Source organism: Pan paniscus, chromosome 2 (assembly GCF_029289425.2).
Source record: "Pan paniscus chromosome 2, NHGRI_mPanPan1-v2.0_pri, whole genome shotgun sequence".
NCBI lineage: Eukaryota > Metazoa > Chordata > Mammalia > Primates > Hominidae > Pan > Pan paniscus.
Window position 1 is genome coordinate 139427173 of NC_085926.1, and position 24347 is coordinate 139451519.

At 36.1% G+C, this 24347-nt stretch overlaps 1 protein-coding gene and 1 pseudogene across 4 annotated transcripts in view; one reads left to right on the plus strand and one right to left on the minus strand.

Annotated features, from left to right (window-relative positions):
- RASA2 (RAS p21 protein activator 2) overlaps nucleotides 1-24347 on the plus strand; it is a 129089-nt gene that overhangs the window by 30333 nt on the left and 74409 nt on the right. For all 4 annotated transcript variants that reach the window (XM_034957524.2, XM_034957522.3, XM_055110565.1 and 1 more), the window contains exons 4-5: nucleotides 12324-12418; nucleotides 23168-23244. In XM_034957524.2, coding sequence (XP_034813415.1) covers nucleotides 12324-12418; nucleotides 23168-23244 — 172 coding nt within the window. The remainder of the gene's footprint in view (nucleotides 1-12323; nucleotides 12419-23167; nucleotides 23245-24347) is intronic.
- Nucleotides 3193-10526, minus strand: LOC129397452 (putative uncharacterized protein MSANTD5; annotated as a pseudogene).

The following is a 24347-nucleotide window of genomic DNA, read 5'->3' on the forward strand; positions in this document are numbered from 1 at the left end:
ATTGGCTCACAGTTTTTCAGGCTGTACAGGCTTCTGCTTCTGGAAGACCTCAGGAAACCTACATGAGTGAAAGGCAAAGGGGAAGCAAGCACATCTTCACATGGCTGGCAGGAGAGAGGAGAGTTGGGATGTGCTACACACTTTTACAATAACCAGATCTCATGAGAACTCACTGTCATGAGAGCAGCAAGGGGATGTCTGCCCCCATGATTCAGTCACCTTATGCCAGGCCCCTCCTCCAACAGTGGGATTACAGTTTGCCATGACATTTTCGTGGGGACACAGAGTCAAACCATATCGGTGACCAATAAATATATTTCTCTTTTTTTTTGAGGCGGAGTCTCGCTCTGTCGCCCAGGCTGGAGTTCAGTGGCGCGATCTCAGCTCACTGCAAGCTCCGCCTCCTGGGTTCACGCCATTCTCCTGCCACAGCCTCCCGAATAGCTGGGACTACAGGCTCCCACCACCACACCCGACTAATTTTTTTGTATTTTTAGTAGAGACAGGGTTTCACCATGTTAGCCAGGATGGTCTCGATCTCCTGACCTCGTGATCTGCCCACCTCGGCCTCCCAAAGTGCTGGGATTACAGGCGTCAGCCACTGCTCCCAGCCAATAAATATATTTCTTAAATAATTGTCAGACTAGAGTGTGATCTGTGGGCATGAACTAGAACAGAGCTAACTGGCCACATATGTGTCACATTCCTGATCTTTGCACCACTATCTTTGTATTTTAATCATAGGCAGAGGTCTAATTTACATTTATTCTCTTTCTTTTTAGTATCCTAAATTTCATCTCCCTTTCCTTTTTTATTTGAAATATGGTCAAGTCTCCTACAGCTTAAAAAATTAAGCATTATTTGGCCAGGTGCAGTGGCTCATGCCTGTAATCCCAGCACTTTGGGAGGCCGAGGTGGGCAGATCACGAGGTCAGGAGTTCAAGACCAGCCTGGCCAATGTGGTGAAACCGTCTCTACTAAAAATACAAAAATTAGCCTGGAGCGGCGGTGCGCACCTGTAGTCCCAGCTACTCAGGAGGCTGAGGCAGAAGAATCGCTTGAATCCGGGAGGCAGAGGTTGCAGTGAGCTGAGGTTGTGCCACTGTGCTCCAGCCTCGGCAACAGAGCGAGACACCATCTCAAAAAAAAAAAAAAAAAATTAAGCGTTGTCTTTGTCCTCTTAACTAACTTCTGATGTTTCCCTGTGTTTGATATTGAACTCCTTAACAAATGGTCTGTGTCAGTCCTCTGCTTGCTACTTATTTCTTTTAAAATCTCTATAATCTAGCTTCTATGTTTTTTTGATAAACCTTTCTTGAAATTTGCCAACATCATTTTAATCAAATAACCTTTAAAACAATATGTTTTTCTGAATTATAAAACTGTTATATGTTCTTAGTATCTGGTAGCGATTCTCTACAGAAATAACCACAGTTAATAATTTGGTGTATTTCTTCCATTCTTTATTTCATACATTTGTATTACTACATTTTATTCAGATTTTTTCCTTTTCAATTAATACCATAGTGATCCTTTCCCCATATCATTAATATTTGTCAAAACTATTTGTTACATAATATCCTTTATAGAAAAGTGTTTTATTTTAACCACATCCTTGTTGGTGAACATTTACATTTCCAAATTTTGGGCATCCTCAATGGTGTTGCTATGAACAAATGTCCTTTGGCATAAATTTTTGCATGTCTCTTTTTCCCCAGGATAAATTCCTAGAAGTGAAAATACTGAGTCAAGGGGTATGAACATTTTTATGATTTCCTCTGTAAATTTCTGTATTGCCCCTCTGCCCCACACAGTATCATACTAATATGGACGACATAAATGTTGTACTAATTTACATTTCCTCAAAGATGTCATGGGCATAACCATTTTACCACCCCCTGGCCATTCTTGCATATTATCATTGAAAAAAATTTGCCAATATGATAGGTGAAAAATAACACATTATTATTTTAATGTGTGCTTTCTGATTTTGAAGGAATTTGAGGAATTTTTCATATGTTTATTGGTATTTACATTTTTCTTCTGTGAATTGATTGTTCATTCCTTTGCCTATTTTTCTTTTGGTTGGAGTTCTAACATTTATCCTTAAGCCTTCTTATTTTTAGATATGTTAACTTTTGTCAGCTATATACATACCAAATACTCTGTCTCACAAAAGGCATTTTCTTAGTTTTTATTGTTATCTGCCTCTGTGTCACATTTCACTCTCTTGATTCCTTATTCGGTTTGCTGAAAGTGAAAGAAAAGACATTTTCATGGTGGTGTATTTTTTTAGATGTGTTTCTCCCTCTGATGGCTTCTTATATGCAGACTCTTCTGTTTGTAGCAAACCGTTGATTATAGATCACCCTTGAAGCTGTATCCTCAATTCAGTTTAACATTTACCAAACACTTCTCCGTGGCACACAAAGGTTGGGACTTTTAAGATGAGTAAGACTCGTTGCTCATCAGAGAGGCAGACTTCTAGTCTAATACTAATATATTAATACTAATATATTAGGGTCTGTGCTGGAGATATGAACAGAATACTTAGAATAGTAGAGAGAACAGCTCATTTTATTTGGTAGGGGAATAACAGAGACTACATAGGTAGGAAAAGGAAGAACAATTTCTTTTCTTTTTCTTTTTCTCTCTCTTTTTTTTTTTTGAGATGGAGTCTTGCTCTGTTGCCCAGGCTGGAGTGCAGTGACATGATCTCCGTTCACTGCAACCTCCACCTCCTGGGTTCAAGCGATTCTCCTGCCTTAGCCTCCAAGTAGCTGGGATTACAGGCGTGCAACACCACACCCAGCTAATTTTTGTATTTTTAGTAGAGACAGGGTTTCACCATGTCAGCCAGGCTGGTCTCGAACTCCTGACCTCGTGATCTGCCTGCCTTGGCCTCCCAAAGTGCTGGGATTACAGGTGTGAGCCACCGCGCCCCACCAGGAAGAACAGTTTCAAGGTGACAGGGATTGGCAGAAGCAGAGGGGGAAGAATGAATCATGTTTGTGGTGTACCTGCTGGAGGAGGGTGATAGAAGCTGAGGATATAAATTGGGACCAAACTGATGAACCCTAGAAACCATTCTTAATTCCAAAAGCTAAGGAACTTGGACTTTATTCTGTAGACAGTGGTTTTGAACCTTTTGAGAATGTATGTAACTATATATAACTGGAGTGTGTGTGTGTGTGTGTGTGTTATACATGCATTTGTACTGCTAGAAACAGAAGAATCTGCATATTGTATTATATGATATACAGTTATATATAGTTACATACACAGTTATATATATATGCACACACATATATACACATACACTTATATACACAGATATATATACACACACAGTTATATACACACGCAGATATTATATATTCTAATTTAAATATGTAATCTATATACATCGAGTTTGTAGTACTGTTGTAGGCCATAAGAAGTTGTTGATTTGGAATAGGGAGCGGTTAGAGGCAGGAAGACCAACAGGTATGCTGTTATCAAATGAAATGAGTTAGGGCAGTTGCAGTGGAAATACAGATGAGGGAATGTACTTCAGGGGTTTCAAATAGGGCATAGGGACCAAGATGAACAGGAGATGTGAAAAGGAGAAGAGTTTAAAATGGTCTTGTTTGTATGGCTGTCATTAAATTAGATAAAGAACACAGCAAGAACATTCACTTTTGAGTGAGAAGGGGAGAGGATGACTTTGGTTTCAAACAAGTTAAACTTAGTATTACCGGGGTACATCTTAGTGGACATGTTGGTTGACAGTTGGAAATATAGATCTGAAGCTTAGAGAAAAGAGCTAGAGATGTAGATTTGAGAGTTATTAGCATTAAGTGATAGGTGAAGCCTGTGTTGGAATGAACGAAATTACCTGGGAGTGGATAAGGAGGGTTTCAGGGAAGAAGAGACTTGAAGATAGATAAGGCATATCAGGAAGTAGAAAGAAAGATGGGAGAGATTAATGTCAGAGAAGATAAGGAAACCTTTTAATGTCAGCAACTAGAGAAAGGTGGAGTCAGATAAGGATTGATAGAGGCTACTGGTAATTATTAATAACCTTTGAGAGAATGTATAACTTCGGCCATCATATCTTAAGAAAAATGTTTAGTAATTTTCGTCTCTTTACATGTTATAATCTTAAGGTAATATTTCTTGAAAAGGCCTCTAAGGCCTTTTAAATAGCAGCATAAAGTTGAGGTTTATGATTTCCAGAAGTTGCCTTTGTTTTTTGTTTATTTTGAAAGTAAAAATCAACTTTAAGTAAAATAATTTCTAGTAAAAATCAGTTGTTTAGGGAGTGGTGTCAGAAAGCTGTAACTGTTGGTGTGATAACTTTTTCTTAAATGTTTATTCTTTCTAAGGGATAAAATTTATACATTTAACAGAAAATTCTTTTTCCTTTTGCATATAGAGTTATTATTAAACACACTACATACCCTTTAAGGTTGGAAGTGGTTGATGGTTTTACTTATACATTTTTAACATTTTTCTAGTTCAGTATCATTTTCTTTTGTCATTAACACACAGGTTTTTTTTTTTTTTAATTTTGAGCTATTGGAAGTTGAGTTTTCTTAATTTATAATTTGGAGCCACTCAATTGTAGATTAAACACTGACACAGCATTTTCTGGAAATGAAATTTGAGCTAGAATTTAGAGAATCATCTTTTAAACTTAAGATCTGAGATTCAGTACAAGTTGAGCATAGATAGATTTTAGGGATTTTTTATTTTTAATTACATGAGTAATGTATGGATTTTTTTTTTGTCATTCATTTCTTTCACATTTATTCTCATTGTACCAGGCAAAGAGAGGAAGGAGTCATGCACCAACACACACAGATTGTGCTGTTTTTCAGTCTTTCTGATAGAATCAGGATCCAGATTCTAACTGTCTTCTAAATCTGGATCAGTCAGTAGAGATGGACCACTGTGGTGGAGGGCCCGGGGCTGCTGAGAGAAAGGCAGGATACATCTGTAGAACTGACCATGGCGGGTTCATGTTCCAGGGCTCCCATCTGGGTACCTGAGCATTTTCCATATAGATCACAGGTGTTGGGGCCCACATCGGCTCCTGAAAGTCTCCGGGAATGCCATAGGCGTGGGGCTGGTGCTCGGGAGGTGCAAGGTCAGCCACATCAGCACAGGGAGGACCTGAGAAGACGCTGATCTTCCATCTGTATCCCAGAATCCTGTGCAGGGCCTCTCCATAAGGACATTGCAAGGGGTGGCACCTTGGCCTCTGGTTGGCCTCATGAATAGTGAAGTATAAGTCCTGCAAGCTTATCAGCATCTGGAGACATTCCTGCCAGCTCTTCTTTATACCTCTGTGCTTGAGATGCGGGGCAATTGCTTTTGATACTGTGTGATACTTCTTCACCCCATACACTTCACGCTCAAGAAATTCCCATTCTTGCAGGAAACTCTGGACTTCCTGGCTACTCCATGGTTTAATTAACTGGACTGAGGGCTTTTCTGGTCCCTGGACTGCTTTTTTTCTGCTTCATTTTCAGGATGTTTCTGGTAGTTTCAGTCTGAAGTATCACTTTCTCCATTTTTATTCCTGAGTTTTCTTCTGGGATGATTCTCACTGAGTCTGCAGGGCCTGTTCCTGGGTTGGCAGAACACTGGCACTTACTCTGCTCTAATGGAACCTAGGAGAGTCAGAAGGAGCCTGAGTGTGGAAATGTGTTTGCTTCTCTCTGCTTCTTATGTATGGATATTTTTATTTTTGTAAAAAAATTTTAAATTATGGCATAGATAATCCCATTTTTTTTTTTTTTTTTTTGAGACGAAGACTTGCCCTGTTGTCCAGGCTGGAGTGCGTTGGCATGATCTCGGCTCACTGCAACCTCCGCCTCCTGGGTTTAAGCAATTCTGCCTCAGCCTCCTGAGTAGCTGGGATTACAAATACCCGCCCCCACACCTGGCTAATTTTTATATTTTTAGTAGAGACGAGGTTTCGCCATTTGGCCAGGCTGGTCTCAAACTCTTATCCACCTGCCTTAGCCTCCCAAAGTGCTGGAATTGCAGGCGTGAGCCACTGCGCCCAGCCTAAATTACTTTTGACCACTGCCTCCTCCCAGTCCTCTTCCCAGAGGTAATAATTGTTATTAATTCGGGGCATAATTGTTTATATTAGGCATCTTTATATGCTAGGAACTGTTAGTACAAAATGAGAGAAAAAGAAAAACTTTAAGCATATATTTTTATTTCCAATGAGGATTCTAATAATATTGAAATTAAAACATAAATGTTTTACCTCCTATTATGTATTTTTTAGTTATTTTGTTATTCAAGAGCTCAAAGAAGTAAACTATGACTATTTTTCTAGAGCTCAAACAAGTAAACTGACTATCTTAGTAGACTCTGGCAGTTCTCCCCGACCCCTCACCCCACCTTGGTTCAGAACCATATAGAAATGAAAGGATTTTACTAGAATGTCAGAGACCTGAATACCAGTCATGACTATGTCACTATCTATCTATGTGATCTTTATTGAGTCATTTTCTTAGGCCTGGTTCATCCATAAAATAAGATTGGGTTTAAAATTGCTAAGGTCTTTTCCAACACTTTGAATTGTAATTTCTGCTGACATTTAGCTTTTAAGCAAAATTTACTGTGTATAAATTGCTTATGGCTACACTTTGGTGTCTGTTTGCACAGGGACTATATCAGTTATCTACTGCTATGTAAGTACTCCAATACTTACTGGCTTAATACAGCAACCGTACATTTACTCATGATCCTATTGTTTGTCAGTTTGAGCTGAACCTAGCTGAGTGGCTCGACTGGTCTCGCCTGGGGCTGATGTGCAGTTATCTGGGAGATTGGGGCTGGCTGGTCTGATTCATATGTCCGATGGTTGGTGCTGACTATTAGCTGGACCTTCCTCACCACATGGTCTCCTGATTGGTTCTAAGAAGGCAAGCCCTAATGCAAAGGTGTGTCACATTTGCTGATGTCCCATTGGTAAAAGCAAGTCACATAATCCAAGAGTCAGTGCTATAGGAGACCACACAATGGTGTAGATAACCAGGAGTTATGGAGGCCATTAATATACCAGTCTACCACAAAGACCAAAATATATCTATCGAAACCTCGTACACTAAGGCTTCGAAGTGCTGCCATTGTCTCTAAATTGCTGCTGTTGACTATTTGCCAGGATTTGTTCAGTCCTCTGGTCCTGTTTCATTTCTCTATAGACAGTAATATTTGTCACTGTTTTTGTTTGTTTTTTTGAGATGGAGTCTTGCTCTGTTGCCCAGGCTGGAGTGCAGTGGCGTGGCATGATTTCATCTTACTGCAACCTCTGCCTCCTGGGTTCAAGCAATTCTCTTGTCTCAGCCTCCCGAGTAGCTGGGACTACAGGCGCACACTCCCACGCTCGGCTAATTTTTTGTATTTTAGTAGAGATGGGGTTTCACCGTGTTGCCCAGGCTTGTCTCAAACTCCTGAGCTCAGGCAATCCACCCACCTCAGCCTCCCAAAGTGCTAGGATTACACGCGTGAGCCACCATGCCCGGCCTGTCACTGTTTTTATCTCCTCTTTTAGCCATTTCTGCTAGTGCTCAAGTAGGAACAGGACTATCAGGATTTTGCTAATTGGTGAATTGTATCAGGCTGAAATTTCTAAGAATATATTGTATCTAAAAATGGGTCCCAAGGGTAACACAGTATTTACTGATGGCAAGAAAATGCTGCTGAAAAATGGTATTAGAAAGCTAAAAATGCTTTTTTTTATTTAAAGATCAACAAAGGTGGTTTCTGTGCCCACAGTTCCTTCATTTCCTTTTGTGTTTCCTTTCTTTGTCTGATTTTAAGGAACTAATACAGCATCTGGTGTGTATATGTTTGGTTTTAAGCTCTTTCTGTCCGTGAGTTTGTCAGGACAGTGAGGAAATGAAGTACTAACTTTAAATGATTTGTTGGGACGTTTGTTTCTTGTTGACTTTTTTTTTTTTAAGAGTTGGGGGTCTCACTGTGTTGCCCAGGCTGGACTTGAACTCCTGGGCTCAAGCAGTCCTCCTGTCTCAGCTTCCCAGGTACCTGGAACTACAGGCATGCACCACTGCACCCAGATGTGTTTGATTTTTTTTGAAGTTGGTAACTTCATAGCTAGTGAAATAATAAATTAATTTTGTTTAAAATAGTAATCAACAACTGGCCACAGTGGCTCATGTCTATAACCCCAGCACTTTGGGAGGCCAAGGCAGTTGGACTGCTTAAGCTCAAAAGTTCAAGACCAGCCTCGGCAACATGGTGAAAACCCATCTCTACAAAAACTATAAAAAGTAGCCAACTGGGACCAACTGTAAAAATTACTTCTGGCTACTTGGGAGGCTGAAATGGGAGGATCACCTGAGCCCAGGAGATCGAGGCTGCAGTGAGCTGTAATCATGCCACTACACTCCATCCTGGGCAGCAGAGCAAGACTCTGTCTCAAAAAAAAAATTAAAAAAAAATACATAAATAAAAGAAAATAGTAAACACTAAACTAAAACAATCTTTGGGACTATTAGAGGCACAAAAAGGGTTTTTAAGATCATTAAGTTAAAAGTCATTCTAATGCAGAGGAGGCACATCAGATGTAGAGTTTGAGTAATTCACCCAAGATTACACAGCTAATAAGTAACAGAATTGACACTAGGTTATGGAATTAGTGTTTGTGTTGGAAGGAGCACAAACAGGCATGCCTTGGTTTCAAAATCTGGCTGCAGCACCTGTTAGCGGCAAGTTTAAAAATATTGTTCAGCTTTCCTCATCTGTAAGATGGTGATTATACCCTCTACCTCCAAGATTGTTAGGAAAATTAAACAAGAAAATATATAAGAATGTCTCCTACCTGGTAGAGACTCAGTAAATGCTGGCTTTTCTTTCAGTTCAGTGCTCTTTCCACTGTGTCGGGCTGCCTACCTTTTACTGTTAATGCCTGCCAGTTTAGTGATTAAACAACAAATCAGAATCGTGAGGCTTTTTTTTAAATTCTATTTGTGTTTCAGAAACTTGTTCCTTCCTTCCCCATCCTCTCTTCTCCCTCTCCCATACTTCCTTCTCATTTATCCTTCCACCTTTTTTCCTCCTTCATTCTTTGTCTGTCTTCCCCTCTCCCTCTTCCCTGTTTTATTCCCTTGGGCTGATGATGTATATTTCTTTTTATATGTTATATTGCCTAATAAAGTGCTGGACATGTTGTAGGTATCCTGCTACCTATTGACTTCAAATATTTTTCTTAATTTTCCTGTGCCATTCTTATATATCATTTTCTCTAACTTTGTGGGATCATGTACTCTTTCTTCTCTGCTTCTTCAGGCCAACTGGCCTCATGCAACTAGATCTTTACATATCAGAAACTGACATCTTAAAAAGGAGCTTAAGAATAAGAGCTGGCAGTAAAATTACAGATTATTCTCAACTCACAAATGACTTGTTTATGCAGCTAGTCAGAGAAGGGTTTCCCCTCTCATAGGACAAGAAACATTCAACTCTTCAGTGACAGTGAATGTCATGATACTCATGATGCAGAATAGGAGGAAGAGGCTGCTTGCTTTAGAATATATTACCTGTGTGACTAAGAGAGGATTCTCTTTTGGGAAGGCACCTGTGACAGATGAGATGTATTTCCAGTGATCTGAGAGTAGTGAGTCATAAATAGGACAGGTAAATTTCTACTCTAGTTTTTAGCAGCATTGTTAGTTAAATAGAGTTTGGTTAGGGAAGCCTGGAAATCAAATCAGCATTTACAACACAGTGCCGTTGTGATTGTTGAATGAGGGAATGAATTTGTCAAACCAATAAACTCCTAAATAAACTTTGTAGGCAACCGTCTTTTAGAATTTGGGACTTGTTTTAGTGGTGTTTGTATGTATTATATGTATGTACATATGTACATCTATATACATATTCATAAATTGTGTACAAAACTAAAAATTATGGAAATTGTAAAGTAGAAATTTCACCAGAAGTCTACTGATTCGTTTCTGGATGGTAAGTAAACTCTCTTAAAATTCTGTGCCAGATATTATCTGGCCTTTTTCTGGGGAGAGGACATAAAAGATACACAGTTACAAAGATTCTTAAAGGGAGGGTAATGGTTCTCAAAAGGTAGGAGCTTCAGCTATAGGATGTATAGATGTATTTCTGTATGTACATATATATTTTTTGAGTATCAAACTGTTATGCATTGCCTTAACATTTTATTTATGTCTGGTGTGGAATCTGTGGTAATTAGGACTACTTGATAGAATTATGGTAATCATTTGTGGTGTGCAATATTGAATACTTTGTCATAATTTTATATCTTAAGCCATTCCTGGTAATATATGGATTTGCCAGGAATTTGATACAATTCATAGATAAAACATATCCAGAGATTTGGATGATTTGTCTCTTAACCTAAATTCTTCCTGCAGTTTAAGGAACATTTGAGTATTCCAGTTAGTACCTGAATTTTATATTTGGCTTTTAATCTGTGTATTTAATACTATAAGAATTTCTGTTTTCCCATCATTTTTATCTTAAATTTAACCAAAAAAGAACTAAAATACATTATTTCCCTAGTGTCATTTTCCATGTGATTTGAATGAACTATAAATGCTGTATATTCACATAAAGATTTTGATCTTCAATTACATTTTATCCAAAGTATTCAAAAGAAAGTTGGGAAGATATGTATTTGTTATCAGGACCAATTTATTTTAAAATGTTATATGTTTTAACTTCATGTATTCATAGACATATAAAGATGAACTTTCAATAGGCCTCCTTCGATTGTATTTTTTTAATACAGTTACCACTCTTTAATAAAATACAGCTGTGTACTTTACTATTTTCTTTAAAATTAGATGTATCGATTGTCTTTACAGTTTGAATTCCAAGACATGAATGAGAAGCTTATCAAAAACTGTAATGTGGTTACATTCTAAACATAACAGTTTTATTGAGATGTAATTCACATACCATTAAATTCACCCTTTTAAGGTATACATTATATTTGCTTTTCAGTGGTTCAGAAAAAGAATCATTATATACGTTAGAGGGAGAGAAACATTATAAAAGTTAACAGTAGGGGAATGTGAGTAGAAAATATGGAAATTTTTAGTGTACGGTTCTTGTAACTTTTCTCTGTTTGAAATTATTTCAAAATACATCTTTTTTTCTTTTTTCCAGCACTAATGGCTTGGGTGAATTAAAATATTTTTTAAATTAAAAAAAGTGTATGGTGTGGTGGGCGCCTTAATATATTCACAGAGTTGTGTAACTGTCACCACTAATTCCAGAATGAAATTTTAAGCATAGTTTGTGTTTGTTTTCCTGTTCCTTCCTTTTCACTTGATATACAAAAGTTGACGTATCTTGACAGAAAAATTTCTTTACAATTTTCTTAAAGTTTTCAAATGTTGAACTAAAAGACCAAGGTATATCATAAGTACAAGGAAATAAAGTAGAATTAGGGTGTATAAAATGAAAATTCTTACTTGACAAAAGAAAGTGAACTGCTTTTAACTTTATATATCCTTTGTTGAAACTTTTGTGTAGAATCCTGGAATAAATCATTAGTCTTATGCAAAACTGTGTCTACTTCTTAAAACTTGAATTGAGGAAGGAAATGCTTTGTACCAAGATGGCAAATATTTTATTATAAGAACATTTCTGTTTCTTCCTCTCATACTACTTTGTTCATTGTACTGTATCTTCCTCTGAGAGGGTTTAAACTCTTTAGAGAACTGCCTTAATTTTTGTATGTGTTGGAGCAACATAATCAGTGTTTGCAATGTTTTGATAAAAGTAAATTCTTAATAATAAAATTGTTATAATCTCCCATAATTTTCAAGTCAGTTTTCACTGTTGTTAATGATGTATGATATTGTTTTTCCTTTTCTCTTAATTGGAATTTATAAACTCTTACTAAATGCAGATACATCTGCTCAAAACTTGTCATTTGTTCTTAGGGTCAAAAAATTGGGAAGATTAGTTTGCACTACCATTGTACCTTGCTTTTTATAATGAGTGTACTCTGGGTAAAAACGTGAATCTGAATAAGTACTAAAAAAATGCAGTTGCCTGTAATACAACTGAGGTTTTATCTAATCCCCTGATTCAAAATGACCCAGACAAATGTCTGCCAAGGGGCAAGGAGAAATGAGACACTTTTTCATTCTTTAGAATGTAGAAAAATGCTTTATAAAAATGGATTTTTATGTCAATAGGTACAAATCATTTTAAAATATTTTCTATAAAGTATTATATAAAACAGTGCTAATGAGTCTTAGGATTATACGAAGCATGTTTCCTTATATTGTTTTACTTATTTTCTGTAGGAAAAGTAGCCATCAAAAAAGAAGACTTGTGTAATCACAGTGGCAAAGAAACTTGGTTTTCATTACAGCCTGTTGACTCCAATTCAGAGGTTCAGGTAAATATTAAGGCTTATGTAATACAAGAGATTGTCACAGGAAATGAGTAAAAAATGAACTAATTAAACTGGTTCATGTAAATAGAGCATATTATACCTTATTTTAAATTCTGGCATCAAATATTATAGACTTTTGGGTAATATAGGACAGGAAGGTAATGGCTTTGTCATGTTGTTTCAAGAATAATGCTCATGTATATGCATATGTGTAGATTTGTGGAGATTAGGGCATTTCTTTCTTACCTTCTGTTTGAGTCACAATAGCAAATTATTATTTTGTCTTTGAGGGGAAAAGTTTTAAGGGAAAATATGTGTTTTATTAACTCTGACTTTGGGGAGAATCCCTGGAAGTCTGATTTTGTCTGTCTTGATTCTCTGTTTACTCTCTAGTAAACTGGACTTGGGGAAATGTTATTCATTTAAACCCTGCCTGAGCCCACTGTGCACAGCCTTCACTCCCACACCCACCCTTTCCTGTTGTTCACCTCGCTTTTTATTTGAAAGAGTATCATTACTCTTTAATCTTTTTCTTTTTTCCAAAATAAGAGACCTTTTTCAGATTCTGAGTAAAGATGTGTGTTTAGCCATGTAGCTGAAGTTTCTATTTGTTTTTAGAAAATCTGAGTTGCTCTGTCTTAGAAATTATTATTTCTAACTAAAGGGAATCTTTTTGCTGTAGCCTTATTTATTTATAAAATATGGTAAGGATTGTGAAACCATTTCCCGAGGGCATAATTGCAAGCAGGATTCTTCCTCTCTAAAAGAAGTTTTAATTTGCCACTGTGACTCAGAAGTTTAAGACAAGAAAAAAGTGCTACACCCACACCACAGATAATTTGCAAATAAGTGCCTGTGTCTCCATTTCCTCATAATCTCTCAAGCATTCTCTTTGATTAATTATTAAATTCTCAAAAAATTAAGTACTTATGCACTAACCCCCCTTCTTAACTGCAAAATTTAACATACTTTTCCTGTTTAACCTACTTTGCCATGTTTTAATATTCTTGTCTTTCCTTATGACCATAGCTATTATTCAGATCCCAGTTGTACAGTATTGTAAATGATCCATGTGAGAAGCAATGTGAAGAAGTGGAAAGGGTTTAAATTAAAAGGCAGAAAACCTAGGTCCTAGTTTTTATATGTAGTTACTTAAATGACATTGAATTTCATTTCTATAAAGTGGGAATAAAAGTTGCTGTGTTCGATTCATATGGTTGTGAGAATTAAGTGAAATATCTGTAAGAATAGTTTAAAAGCTGTTAATGCTATACAGATGTAAAATATTGTCTGTTTACCACCAGTCAGTCTGGTGGCTATTTCCCTAATATTCCTTTACCAAAAGGCAGATATGAAAGTTTTAAAGTACCAGTTTTTCTTTTAATAGTTTTAAGAAAAGGCATGATAGGAAAAGGCTTTGAAAATTTAAACTGAAATTTTATGAACCATTACATTTTATAAAACTCATAAATTTTGTGAATTTTATGTAAATTTGCTAAACAATTTAAGAGTTCCAGCTCTCAAAAGGTAAAAATCTATATAGAATATAGAATTCTTGGAGATGGTACTAAAGATTAATACAGAGACACAAGACTTTATTTGATGGTGTGTGTGTGTATATATATGTGTGTATATATATATGCATGTGTATATATATGCATATGTGTGTATATATATGCATATATGTATATATATACACACATTACATACACATGGGTATGCATATTTATAGATATACATATATATGCATGTATATATACACATTTGAGAGATATATATCTCATCTATGAAACATGAAAATTGTGGAAGCAGCAGTTACCCAGATATAATATAGTCATTTAAAAATTTTGTACAAGTTATTTTCATGACTGTGAGTTATTAAACTTTACAACTCTTTTGTCTTAAATGATACTTACTTAATAAGATTTGCTCACTATTTAAAACAGATTTTAGAAGGAAAAGTACTTTGTGGGGTGGAAGAGACATACAACACTTTTGGGTTAATATGGTACCATTGAAAATGTTGTTGTCCCACTACTGATAAGGGAATACTAAATTATGAGTCTAGAAAAGATAGAAAATCATCCCATGGTTCATACAAATCCTACTTTGTTAATAAATTTGTTCACTTCCATGAACTTTATAAAATTTTACAAAAATACCATGAAACATAAGAGCAATTAATAGGGAAATAGGTGAAAGCTATGAAACAGATTCCGTTCAACAGGAACTCAGTCTGATAATTACTATTAGTAATTATACCAGTGTATCCTAAGCACAGTACTAAGTACTTAATGTCATTTAACTTTCAGAGTAGCATTATGAGGTAAATAGCATCACCTGCATTTTACAAATAAGGCAAATGAAATTCAGAGGTTAAATGTCTTCTCCAGAGTCACAGAACTACTAAGTAGTGGAGGCTTGATTCCAAAAGAGATCTGTCTGATTCTAAAACTCCTAACCACAGTGCCTTTACTACCTTTCACCATTCTGTACTATTAGTCATTAAAAAAAAAATAGATTAGGAGTATCACTTAAGTAACATCTGAGTGTAAGGAACAGAAGCCTGCTCAGATTTTCTCAAAGAAAATGGGAGAGGCCATTGGAAAGCTCCTAAAGAGTTTCTTGGAATGTCATCATAGGAACTTTACATTGCCAGTGTGAGCTAGAAAGTTGTCAGGCATTTGCAGAGGAGATGCATCTTAAGTGGAGGCTAGATTCTTAGAACAACAGACATTAAAATTTGCCTAAGTTCATCTGTAAAATGAGTATACAAAATGAAAAGTTAAAAATTTTTGCGTAAGTTACAATTAATTTTGAAAAGAGTTTAGTTTCTTATAAAATACCCTAAGGTATTTGGGTGGTTTGTTTGTTTTTGGCTGACTACCGCATAAAATAATTGGCTTGCATTCTGGGCCATGGTAAATGAAAACTATATACTGTATCTTTAAACTGTAGACCTCCCCCCTGCCCTGACTCAGTACAGCAATAGATACTGCAAGTGGCACATGGAAACTGAGACCCACTAATCATTTCTTCTATTCCTATGTTCACTGTGCTTATTGAGCATAAGTTCTCACTGTTTAAATATTGTTTTTTTCTTTCCCTTTCATGAAGTGAATAATGTTTTCTCTCAGTCTTTCCCTCTCATTTTAATAACTATTCGCTTTGCAAATAAATATAAAGGAAAGAAAAAAACACCATTTTGAGATTCCATTGTATTCTTTTTGTATGTATGATGAGACATGTCTCTTCCTCTGCTTCTCTGTAAATCTACTCCAGTCTTTTTGAGACCTAAAAGACGCCACACCAATTTTTGAGTCCATGTGACCATACAGCTTCCTCACCTCCAACATCTGACTCAGTTTTCTGCCACAATCTAGAGAGAAAGTTTGGCTAAACTTGGGTCAGATGTCTACTTCAATCTAATTTGATATGGTTGGAGGAAAATTCACTGTAAGGCAGTCCACTTTAGGGCTTTGAGTAGGCATGTTCCCTAAGGAAGGGGTTTGAGTAGAGGAAATGATTGGCATTGCTACCTCAGAGGGAGAGATGCTTGTTTCCTAGTTCTACCACTAATTAGCATTTGTGCCCCAAATAATCGCAAGCCTGTTACCTGAGGATCTTCATCTATGAAATGATAATGTCAGCGCAAAGGATTCCCTTGGTTGTGAAGTTCTAGGGAAATAACATGCAGAAATGTAATTTAGCTTTCCAGTGGAAAGATCCCAATAGTATTAAGATGGGCTTTATGCCAAAACAGTTGAAAAATTGTTTAGAACTATAACCTCTTACCTTGAATTGTCTCCCAGAGATAATTTTTTATTATTGCTGATACTGTTATACTTGTCAATAATGTTAATAGTTTTTTTCAGTTTCATCTTCAGTAGTTCAAAATATTGTTAGTAACATTTCATGAGTGTATTTTTCTACTTTTTTTTTTGTATTTAGATTTTGGCTTGATTCTACCTTTTGTAATTTTTCCTTCTGGGCTGAACCATTTTTTTCCTCAACCTATTCTAATCTGCTTTCAGACTCTGCAGTGGGTCAGAGAGAGAGCAGAAATGGTTCTTTTTACCAATGACATTGTGTCAATAAGTCTAGTGGACATTTTTCAGTCCTCATCTTACTTGATCTTTGAGCAGCTTTTGATACTGGTGACCACTCCCTCCATTTTGAAGCATTCTCTTCCTTAGTTTCTGATCCTGTTTATGGTCCTAGTTATCATCCATTTCATTTGGTATTCTTTCTCAATATTCTTTGCCACAAATGTGAAGTTAATATGGGTTGTGCTGGTGCCTTCTATAAATCCTCTTTTGGCTTCAGTGAACTACAGCCGTGCTATTACCTATTAGGTCCTGTAACTCACCAGGAGCATTAGGTATTTATCCTTTCTTTATTTCTTAGGCACTGTGATAAAAAGCATACTTTACATATGGTTGATTAAACCAGGCCGGGTATGGTGGCCCACTGTAGTCCCAGCACTTTGAAAGGTTGAGGCAGACAGATTGCTTGAGCCCAGAAGTTTGAGACCAGCTTGGGCAACATAGCAAGACCCCATCTTTGTAGGGGGGGAAAAAAGAGTGATTAAACCAAATCTCCATATGGAGAATTTGCTGCTCTCATTAATTAAGGAGTTTGTTTCACACAACTTGTCCAAGCAGTAAATCCAGATGTGCTATCAACAATGTCCTATATGATGCAATTACTTAGTTAATAGGTCTTTACCAACAAGCATATCTTGAATTTCTGGATCATGCCATAAGTTATTGATTGTTTTATAGGTGTTTTTTTTTTTAAAGACCTCTGCCTTACCTGTTTAAAAAGACATTTAAAAAGAAATGCAATGATTATAGCTAATAATAAATACATGAGGATTTTTAAAACATGCCCTATTCAAGACATAACAAATGTAAAAACATAATTCATTTTTGCAGGTTGATTTTTTTTAACTTCATTTAAAATTTTTATATGTGAATTAATAATGAGCCATTCTAGATCATATTAAATACTCCTTTAAGGAGAAAACAACACCTTCATAAAGAACTGCCATTAATATAAGAGATACTAAATAAAATTTGTATTTTGCTTTTTCATCTGATGGGCGATTGTGTCCAAAATTATTTATAGAGGTAATTTCTACGTATTAAAACATCCATCAGAAACTCCGAAGTTGGGATATTTTTCACCTCATGTACAGGCATACCTTCTTTCATTGTACTTCACTGTGTTGTGCTTCACAGATACTGCATTTTTTACAAATTGCAGGTTTGTGACAACCCTGTGTCAAGCAAATCTATCTGCCTCATTTTTCCGACATCATATGCTCACCTCATTTCTCTATGACAGCGTTTTTTAGCAATAACATATTTTTAAATTAAAATATGTATATTGTTATTTAAGACATATTGCACACTTAATAGACTGCAATATAGTATAAATGTAACTTATATACACTAGAAAACCAAAAAATTTTTGTGACTTTCTGTTTAGATATTTGCTTTATTGAAGTGGTCTGGACCCTTAGACAGTATTTCCAAGGTATGCCTGTAAAAACATTTTTTACCAGTTGAAACATACTGAGTTACTTTATATGGAAATGGTTGTTAAAATTTAGTGTTTTGTGATAAAAACAAAATAAAGTTTAGACTTGAGAGGATTTTAAGTGCATGTATTATGTTTTGCTCAAATACCTCTATATTAGTCCATTTTTGTGTTGCTATAAAGGAACATCTAAGGCTGAGTAATTTATAAAGGAAAGAGGTTTATTTTGGCTTACAGTTCTTCTGCAGGCTGTACAGGAAGTATGGTGCTGGCATCTGCTTCTGGTGAGTGCTTCAGGAAGCTTACAATCATGGTGGAAGGTAAACGGGGAGCAGGCATATTACATGATGAGAGAGGGAGCAAGAGACAGAAGGCAGAAGTCCCAGACTCTTAAACAACTAGATCTCACATGAACTAACTAAGCAAGACGCACTTATCACCAAGGGGGTGGCACTCAGCCATTCATGAGGGATCTGCCCCCATGATCTGACACACCTCCCACTAGGCCCCACCTCCAACACTGGGGATCACATTTCATCATGAGATTTGGAGGGACAAACATTCAAGCCATATCAACCTCTGTTCATCTTATTTTCCCAAACTGTATGCAGAAATTTACACAGTATCTTCTATATGGTACCAAGAATATATGTAATACACAATTGAAATAATCACAGATATTTTTGTGTGAAATTTTTGTAAAATTAATTGAAATAAAGTTAGCGTATAAAATACTAAATCTTCAAATAGTACCTGTATTAGCCCATTTTCACGCTGCTGATAAAGACGTATCCAAGACTGGGAAGAAAAAGAGGTTTAATTGGACTTATAGTTCCACATGACTGGGAAGGCGTCAGAATCATGGCAGGAGGTGAAAGGCACTTCTTACATGGCAGTGGCAAAAGAAAATGAGAGAGAAGCAAAAGTGGAAACCCCTGATAAACCCATCAGATCTTATGAGACTTATTCACTATCACGAGAATAGCACAGGAAAGACTGGCCCCCATGATTCAATGACCTCCCCCCGGGTTCCTCCCACAACACATGGGAATTCTGGGAGATACAATTCAAGTTGACATTTGGTGGGGACACAGCCAAACCATATCAGTACCAGAGTAATGTAAGTTCCTCAGAATGCCCCTTAATATAAGATAATGTGATATCATAACTGCATGTATCAGCCTAACATAATCAGTGCTATGGAAGTCATATAGAGCAATACCTTCCAAGAATTTGGTTTATTTTTTATTAAAGACGTATAATACAGTGCAAGGTATCTGATCTTCCAACATTTTCTGACATACATGAAAAGTATACTGTCATTGAGCTTCCTTTAGGAGATTGAATAATAAGAATGCAGTTGTAGACCAAATCACATTACATGTTTATTATCAAACATAGTACCTTGTTAGATTCTTTTTTTTTTTTGAGATGGAGTTCTGCTGGAGTGCAATGGTGTGATCTCAGTTCGCCACAACCTGTGCCTCCTGGGTTCAAGTGATTCTCCTGCCTCAGCCTCCCGAATAGCTGGGATTACAGGCATGCGCTGCCACACCCGGCTAATTTTGTATTTTTAGTAAAGACGGGGTTTCTCCGTGTTGGTCAGGCTGGTCTCAAACTGCTGACCTCAGGTGATCTGCCTGCCTTGGCCTCCCAAAGTGCTGGGATTACAGGCATGAGCCACTGCGCCCAGCCTCCTTGTTGGATTCTTAATGTTACTTCTTTGTAGGTTCTTTATTTTTCTTATTTGTCCCTAGGAGTTCTTGAATCTGTGGCTTGTCTTCTATCAGTTTTGGAAAATTCCAGGCAATTATCTTATCTCCTTTATTTTTCTGCCCTATTCTTTTTTTCTCTTCTCTGCTGTGACTCCAGTTACATGAATAATAGGCCATTTCACCATGTCTCATATGTCTCCTATGCTTTTTCCCTCTCTGTGCTTCATTGTGGATATTTTCTACTGACCTGTCTGCCATTTCACCAGTCCTCTTTTCAGCTGTGGCTACTCTGCTACTAAATACATTTTCATTTTGGTTTATTGCTTAGTTCTAACTTTTTTATTTCATTCATTTTACAGTTTCCAGGTATCTACTGGATTTTTCATTTTGTTTTATGTCTTTTAAAAAATAGCTATTTTAGGCTGGATGCAGTGGCTCACACCTGTAATCCCAGCACTTTGTGAGGCCAAAGCGGGAAAATTACTTGAGGTCAGAAGTTCAAGACCAGCCTGGCCAACATGGTGAAACCCTGTCTCTACTAAAAATACAAAAATTAGCCGGGCGTGGTGGCACATGCCTGTAATCCCAGCTACTCGGGAGGCTGAGGCAGGAGAATCGCTTGAACCCGGGAGGCAGAGGTTGCAGTGAGCTGAGATCACGCCACTGCACTCTGGCCTGCGTGACAGAGCTAGACTCTGTCTCAAAGAAAAAAAAAGCAATTTTAAATTCTGTCAATTCCAATATCTGCCTCTCTTGTAAGTCCACTGCTTTCCTCATTTTTTCTCTTGGTTTTTGATCTTCTGGCATATTCTGTAATTTTTAATGGAATGCTGGAGAATAAAATATAAAATATATTGGAGATAATTTGAGGGCCTGAATGGTATATTTCCTCTAGAGAAGAAGTATGATTCCCTGCCAGCAACTGCTGTTTCTATCTTGTTGGCCAGAACTACATCATATGGCTATCCCTGATCTCAAGGGAGGCTACAGAATGTCAGTTTGCTGGGCTCATAACTGCCCCATCAAAAAACAAAACACACACACACACACACACACACACACACACACACACACACACACACAGACAAACTTGTTTTGCTGCAATTCAAATCTATTAAATGATTACAGATATAAGTAAAACTGAACTTTTGTGTGAAAAGAAACTAAAAAGTATTCTAAAATGTTCACTGATTTGAGTTTCTAAAACTGAAAAGCAGTTTTAAATAATTTTAAACTTTATTTTTCTTTACTAAGAACAACACAGTAGTAGTAAAAACTTTGAAAATTAAATTGGTAGTATACTTTTAAAATCTGAAAATTAAATTGGTAGTATGAACTTTTAAAATCTAGAGCAAAAAAGCAAAGAAAATCTTCTGAAATTTCACCAACCAAAGGTATCTTCTATCAACATTTTGGTAGATGATCTTGTAATTTTATACATATATGTTTTTTATTTTTATAAGTTAACATTATAGTATGTACCCTATTTTGTGATTTATTTCTTTTGCTAAGTATAGTATGTATTTCCTTGTTAAAGTATATAATGAGTTAGTGTTTTACAGTTTAGAAATTATAATTTCCTTAATTTAACTCATAATGCCTTTTAATTTAGTGTTCCACCCTAACAGTATGTGTTTTGTGTCTGCCTGTTCTGTCCTCACACTTTTCTTGACCTGGTTAATATATAATTATGTTATTGTTGATTAATACCTAAGGAATGTTTTATTTACCAGTCAGTGGGAGTAATGAACATATTAGGTAGGCTCTGACTCAATAATAATGATTTCTGGCAGAATCTCATTAAATATCCTTTTGACTTGCTATAATACTATGATTTTAGTTGTAAACAAAATGATTATCTTTTTCTACTCTATTGTCATAGTTTTTATTTCTTAGAACTGGAATAGATCCTAGACATTTCCTGAGAGACAGTTGTGTTAGCATACGATTTCTGTAATAAAATGTATATATGTTAAAATTGTAAAACTGCAAATTTTTGTGCCGTTGGCTTGGCTCCCTTGCTAGCCAAGTAATACATACATGCTGTCACAACAGAAAATATGATTTTAAAATTCTAGTTGAGTAATATTACAAATTACAGATCATGGACCTTCAAGATCACCCTTGAATAGTAGAGATTGTAAATACTAAATGCAGGAATAATGAAAGACCTAGTTTACAAATTGTATATGATTTTATGAATATTTGTGCCTAGATTTTTAGTGGAAGATTTGCTTAATTTAGTGCCAGCTCCACGTAACTGCTGTTAATTTTTCTACCACAGATGTGTTTGCTCCTTTAGACCTTAGCTTTCTCAGGCAGACTTTTGTTTTAAGATCCATCAGTATTTATTGCTCATCTCTTACTATTCATCTAACCCTGAGCTTTGTACCTGGTGGACCTCAGATTCATTCTTGTATAAGTCCCCTTAAAATAGTGAGGGTGTTTCAGGTTAGGTTTCTGTGAAAGAATTTTTGAAAAGGGTTGTTCTAAAGAGGAACAGTGACTAGATAATGAACTTTCCTACCTCTAATGAAATCACTCACGTCATCAGTCCCTAGATATCACTCCCCTGAAATCTCCACATGGCAATGTGGGAATTTGTCTTGTCAGCTGGATGGAGGTAATCCAGTACTGTTTCTTAACCAGTTTAGAATTGCTCATGATTAGCGCAGAATTGCTCATCACCAGCGGCAGGTTAGAAATATCAAGCTCTAGATTATATTGTTCCTAAGCCTTTATTTCTTGAGAAGTTGATTGTTTGAATTCTTTTGAACTTACACTACTTAATTTTTAAAAATTCGTCTATTAATATCTCTTTAAGAAAGTACTCCTTTATTTTCAGCGTCCCATCTTTCCATCAAGACTCTTGGCCATATGTTATCTTTTGTTTATTGTCTTCCCAACTAGATTGTACACTGCTTGTAAGCAGTGACTTACATCTTTAACATCTATGGATTCCTACCCACTCCCACAGTGCCTTCTGAAACATAGTAGACATTCCATAAATCTTTATTGTTTGATCAAAGTAAGTAGTGACAAATTGAGTTTTATTGGCTGTAACTTAGTTTTTAGTTGTTTTAGAATTGTATGATTTCTCTGTCTTTTAATGATACTGCTTCTGTCCTTAATGCTGGTTTATCTTCTGGAAAAAGCATCCTACATTTTATAATTTGGTTTTATCTCAAAATTTCCTTAAATTTAGGTATTGTCTTTCCTTTTAGTCTATGATAATTAGATATATAAATATTTATTGAATTGGACATAAAATTCTTAAATTTGAATACCATGTTTGACATAAGTATTTGTTTCATATCTTTCAGAACTTTGATCTCTGGTTTTGGTTATTATTCATTTAACAAGTTCTTAGTGTAGGCAAAGCCATGTGCTAGTGGTCAGTGGATAAATACTGTGGTGATTTGAAAAGGCACATACCTTTAATATTTTGTCTGTAAAATAGACTACTCAGTTTGTAATCTTTTTGTCATTATAGGGTAAAGTTCACCTTGAATTAAAACTGAATGAACTGATAACGGAGAATGGAACTGTATGCCAGCAGCTTGTTGTACAGTAAGCATTTTTTTAACCAAAATCAACTAGAAATAATTCTCCATTTTGTATTCTTTTGATTTTAAGCCAACTCCTTATTTTAACTTCAGAAACTTTTTTCAAAAATGAAATTCTGCTATGTCATTCCTTTTGTGAAGTTGATTTTCAATTTAATTTTCTCATAGTCTACTCAGGTTATGGTGAGTCATTAATTTATTCAACTAATATTTATTGAATATGGGTTAAATGATATATATGGGCATTAAGGATAAGGGTGTCTAACTCTCTGGCAGTGGAGAATTGGAAAGCCTTCCCAAAGAAGGTCCTCTAGAAATTGTCATACCACAGAGCAGAGCTTTAGAGACTTTGGAGCTAGAACTAATGCCCACTCAGAGATGACCAGTATTGATTCCCACCTACTTTGAATTCCTTTTTACCTCTTCCACCCTCAAGTCATTTTTTACCACCCAGACTCTAATCTCCTGGCTGTTCTGGAAATCTGTTGTAGCCCAATCCCGTACTCTTTTCCTCCCCTCCAAACCCTTACTCTGTGATATCAATAGACTGCCAGATAACCTTCACTTCTTCTGGGTGTTTTCTCTATTTTTGCATTAGTTGACATCTGAATATCCCACAAAGTACAGCAGTTTCACAGCCTTCTCAGTTAGAGGCTTTGTTTTTCTATCATGTCCACATATTGTAAGGTCAGGGAGTAGAGTAGATATTACTCTCCTATTGCTGCTCCAGACTGTAACTTATTCTCATCAATTGTGAACCCCAGCTCCTTTGAGGTATTCTATCTGTATATAAATATGTCTGTTTGCTACTATATATAATATTTATTTCATTAATTTTTTCTGACCTCTTTGAAAGAAGATTGCATGTGTATGACTCTTAATATATCAGTATGTATTTCCTAAGAATAAGGAATATTATCTTAAATAACTCCAGTACAGTTACCAAATTCAGGAAGTTTAACATTGTTACAATACTTTTTAAAAATCTATAGTTATTTTCTAATATTTTAATCTGCAGTTATTATATTCCACTTTTGTTAACTGTCCCAATGATGTCTATTAAGGCGTTTTTTTCCTTCTAAGAAAGGATCTGCTCCAAGATTATGT